At 29.4% G+C, this 4,118-nt stretch overlaps 1 protein-coding gene across 1 annotated transcript in view; it reads right to left on the bottom strand.

Moving 5' to 3' along the window:
* The window catches only part of LOC110012146, a 1,495-nt gene extending 261 nt beyond the window's left edge, over positions 1 to 1,234 (bottom strand). The window contains exon 1 of the mRNA XM_020694745.1: positions 859 to 1,234. Within this exon, the coding sequence (XP_020550404.1) occupies positions 859 to 1,234 (376 nt within the window). The remainder of the gene's footprint in view (positions 1 to 858) is intronic.

Here is a 4,118-nt window from a genome sequence, read left to right as displayed (position 1 = left end):
ATGGAGGCGACATAGTAAAGACAGACAAGGAAAGAGTCAGTATAACATTTAGCAATTATGTATTGTGCCACAAAGAAACACACAAACTAGAGCTTAGAAGCTACTGTCTGCATGTGTATGACTTACAAGAACTATGCCCACATTGTATCAAATACGTAAGGCTCACACAAACTACCATGACATTGACATATCTAATTGCTAAACAAAGAAAGACCAATTCATTAAGGGCAAATATCATAATAGTAAGAGATAATTAAACTCCCATTCTCCGAGGCTTGGCGTAATTACATGTAAATCCTTTAAAAAATTACATTTAGTACCCCTGAGGTTTGTTTCTTCTATCTTAAAATTCATCAAATTCGATGATATTAACAAAATAGTTGGATAAAAATCCACACTTACCCCCCAAATTGACATATTACTTATTGATTGTTGTTCAAATAAATCTTTTTATGATCAAATTACCCTTATATATATGCATGTGAGGAGGTACATCTTCACCGTTGTAAGTATAGTTTAGTAACAAAAAAATTTATTTTATTTACAATAAGCCAGTAATTAGTTAATTAAATATAGAATTTCATTCGGTATTTTTAATCAAGTAATTCAGTTAACTTTGATTATCTATGGGGCCTATTTGTAGATGAAGTCAAACCTAGTATTAGATGTAATTTTTCAAACGACACACAACATCATGGGTGCAGGTTGTAATTATCCTAATAGTAATGAGAGACAAGGAACTAAGGGAGACGAATCACTAACTCTAATCCTCATTCAGAACAGCAATCAGAAATTTCACATTGGCGATAAGCATCAAACTCAAGAAATAGAAACGATACAAACAAGAAAATAACGTACTAGCTGCACCAACAAAGGCAAGCAAGAAGTAGAATCCAAAAAGAGTGAGTCTTGGGGCAGACTTTGATTTGGTGATGAAATACAAAAAACCCAGGTAAGGCAACAGAGAGAGCGCAGAGAGCCGAGTAGCTATGACTGAAGAATCAATGTTTGGTAGCCATGAATCAGTTGGAAACAAAAACCCCTCACAAACTTTGCCTCTTCTCTTTCCATTTTCAGTTCCACCCCAATAATTGAGCTGGAAATGCTTCCTGGGATTGAGAGTAGTCTCTCTGCTGCAAGGCTTTGTCTGAAAGCTGTAGTATTTGTTCAAGAATGAAGAACCCACAAACATGGGATTCTTGAAACAACATTGGATTTGCGCATAGCTTCCCATTTTAGTATTTTGGCGCTGTAGAATTAAGTGTATGCTTTTCGGTAGCTTTTGCTATCCGTTACACATTGAACGAGAAACAAAATTTTGGAGTCAAATGTGAAAAAGATGGAATAAATGTATTTTTAGTTCTCAAATGTAATTACTAACGTAGTTTTGATTTTTAAATAATTTAAAATTATAATTTTGGTTCTTAAAATTTTTATTTTTTTAATACTTTTAATTTGTCATTAATTTTCGTTAAACTTAACAAGAATTTTATTTAAAATAAAAAAAATTACTATTTTCCTCGCAAAATGGGAGGAATATTGTAATTTTTTTTACTTTTAAATAAAATTTTCATTAAATTTAATAAAAAAATTAATGGAAAGACCAAAAGAACCCAAAAAGTAAACTTTGAGGATTAAAATTGCATTCTTAAATTGTTTGAGAATTAAAATCGCATTAGTGACTATATTTATTTGGAAAAAGATTTATGGGCTCCGATACATTGTATCAGTCTATAATTAAGTGTACATGTTAGGCCCATTTTGGACTATTTAGGGCTTCTACACAGTCCATCAGTTTCCATCAAAGCATGGGCCAAAGAATATCACATAGTTTAGCAAATCGTATGTTTTGGTCTGAAAATATCACATAGTTTAAGAAATACAAGTGGAGCAGTGGAGGGCAGTAATGTAATAGGCATTGACACAATGATGTTTTTACATTAGCTAGAAATGGGGTGACTACTCAAGTATTGAATTAATGTCATAATTTTATCTTAAATTTACTAACATGCCATTCATTTGAAAAAAACACTATGAAATATCAAATTATCCCTTAATAAGACAAAATGGTCATTGGAAAAAATATATATATAAATTTTTCAATTAGCAATTTTAGATTTTAATTATTTTTTTTTATTAAGTTTTCAAAACACCCAAAATAAAAATAAGATTGGGGATAAATTAGGCCTTAAAAAATTTATTTTCGGCCGGTGGGTTTTGTGGGATAGTTAATCCTATCATCAATCATTTGCTTAATCTTATTATTTTGGATTGGCATTTTAAAAAGTAAAAAGTCATTAAATTGTATTGAGTTAGATATCTGGTCCAATCCAACTAAGTAAATTACTTATCCCTGGAATTCCACGCTCAAATTTTCATCTGATTTGACTATGCTAAGATTACACATTATTTAATCTCATAAGATAATTACAATCTCCTCCCCTAAAGTTTGATATAATTACACTTAAACTCGTTGTATTTTGAAAAATTATTCTAACGTTTGTTTCCATCTCATAATCAGATCCCTCTATTAATAAAAACTTATTGAATTTGTTGATATTATCAATAAAATCGAGTGAAAGTATATATATCCTCGATAGACTTATTATTAACTTATTGCATGGTAGATAATTTTTTTTCTGACCAAACTACCCTTATAAAAGTTGAGATATACTTCCTCATATACATTAGCGTATGCAGATATATAACCGTAATTTGACCAAAATTTTTTTTTTAACGTGCAATAAGTCGGTGTTAAAGAACCGGGGGTTCAATATGCAATTTTATTTAATATTTTTTTACTAATATTAGCAAATTTGGTGAATCTTAATTAACAAAATGATCTATTTGTTAGTAAAAACAAACATCATGGGTACTAGATGTCATTTCCCAGATCACTAGAGGTCGACGTCTCGTTACACCAAATTGCAAGGTAGTACAATGTCATATGTTTTTGGGATAATTACAATGCCTTCTCTTGATGTTTGGTGTATTACATATATGTAGAATCTTTATAGTTTGAAAAATGACTTTTAGTACTCTTGCGATTTGTTTTCATCTAACAAATAGGTCCTTCATTTAGTCACAATTCACCAAATTTGTTAATCTTAACAAAAAAGAAAAAAAAATTGAATGAAAATTGATATTGCCCTCAATCGACTTATTACTGATTCATTGCATTTCAAACAAATTTTTTCTAACTAAACTCTCCTTATAAGTTTAAAAAATATAACTAATCACATGGATTAACGTGTGAAGATGTATAAAGGCATTTGGATAATAAAAAAATTTGTTTAACCTACAATAAGTCAGTAACAAATCAATTGAGATTAAATATAAATTTCATTGATTTTTGTTTAGTAATTTAACAAATTTGATGAATTTTGAATAATAAAAAAATTTATTTATTAAATAAACACAACCTTTAAAAATATTAAATATAATTTTTTAAGCTACAAAAATTCAATTTATAATTATTTCAAATCTGGTAAAAATTTCAAATATTGTGTCAGGAAATTGGTGGCATCAGTAATTTTGAAATATGGACCTGACAATCTGATCAGTGATGAGTAGACAGACAGTAGGAAACTGTATGTCGGGTAATAAATGTTTTATACTAAATAAACGGAAGAATTGTCCCATTTAATACCAGGAACCATATATTGGTTTCCTTCCACCAAAGGAAATCACTACTTTTCCTATCCCTCAACCCTCAAAAACTCCCATTATCATATATTTTACACACCCAAATTAACTCAACTAACTAAGAAAACACCAATGATTCCACCTATACTATTCACAAATTAAGTTGCTTCCCCTTAAAAATAAAAAAAGAACGATAAATTCTTATTCAAATTAGATCACGAACGTTGAAATTTAACCAACAAAACATAAATATGTATATTTATCGTGTAATTGATATATTCTTTTAAATTATACATCAGCATAACAAATATATTTTATGAGGAATACCTATACACGTCCCATCGTGACTGCATCAACTTTGAATCATATCGGCAAGAAACGTACTAATCATTTGAATGTTTGATTTAAGTAATAATTACTGTCTAAAAGAACAAACGAGTCTTACGATTCATTAATATGCAAAATGGATTCGT

Source organism: Sesamum indicum, linkage group LG1 (genome assembly GCF_000512975.1).
Source record: "Sesamum indicum cultivar Zhongzhi No. 13 linkage group LG1, S_indicum_v1.0, whole genome shotgun sequence".
Lineage (NCBI taxonomy): Eukaryota > Viridiplantae > Streptophyta > Magnoliopsida > Lamiales > Pedaliaceae > Sesamum > Sesamum indicum.
Note: the sequence above shows the minus strand (reverse complement) of the source record. Positions and strands in the feature narration are given on the sequence as shown.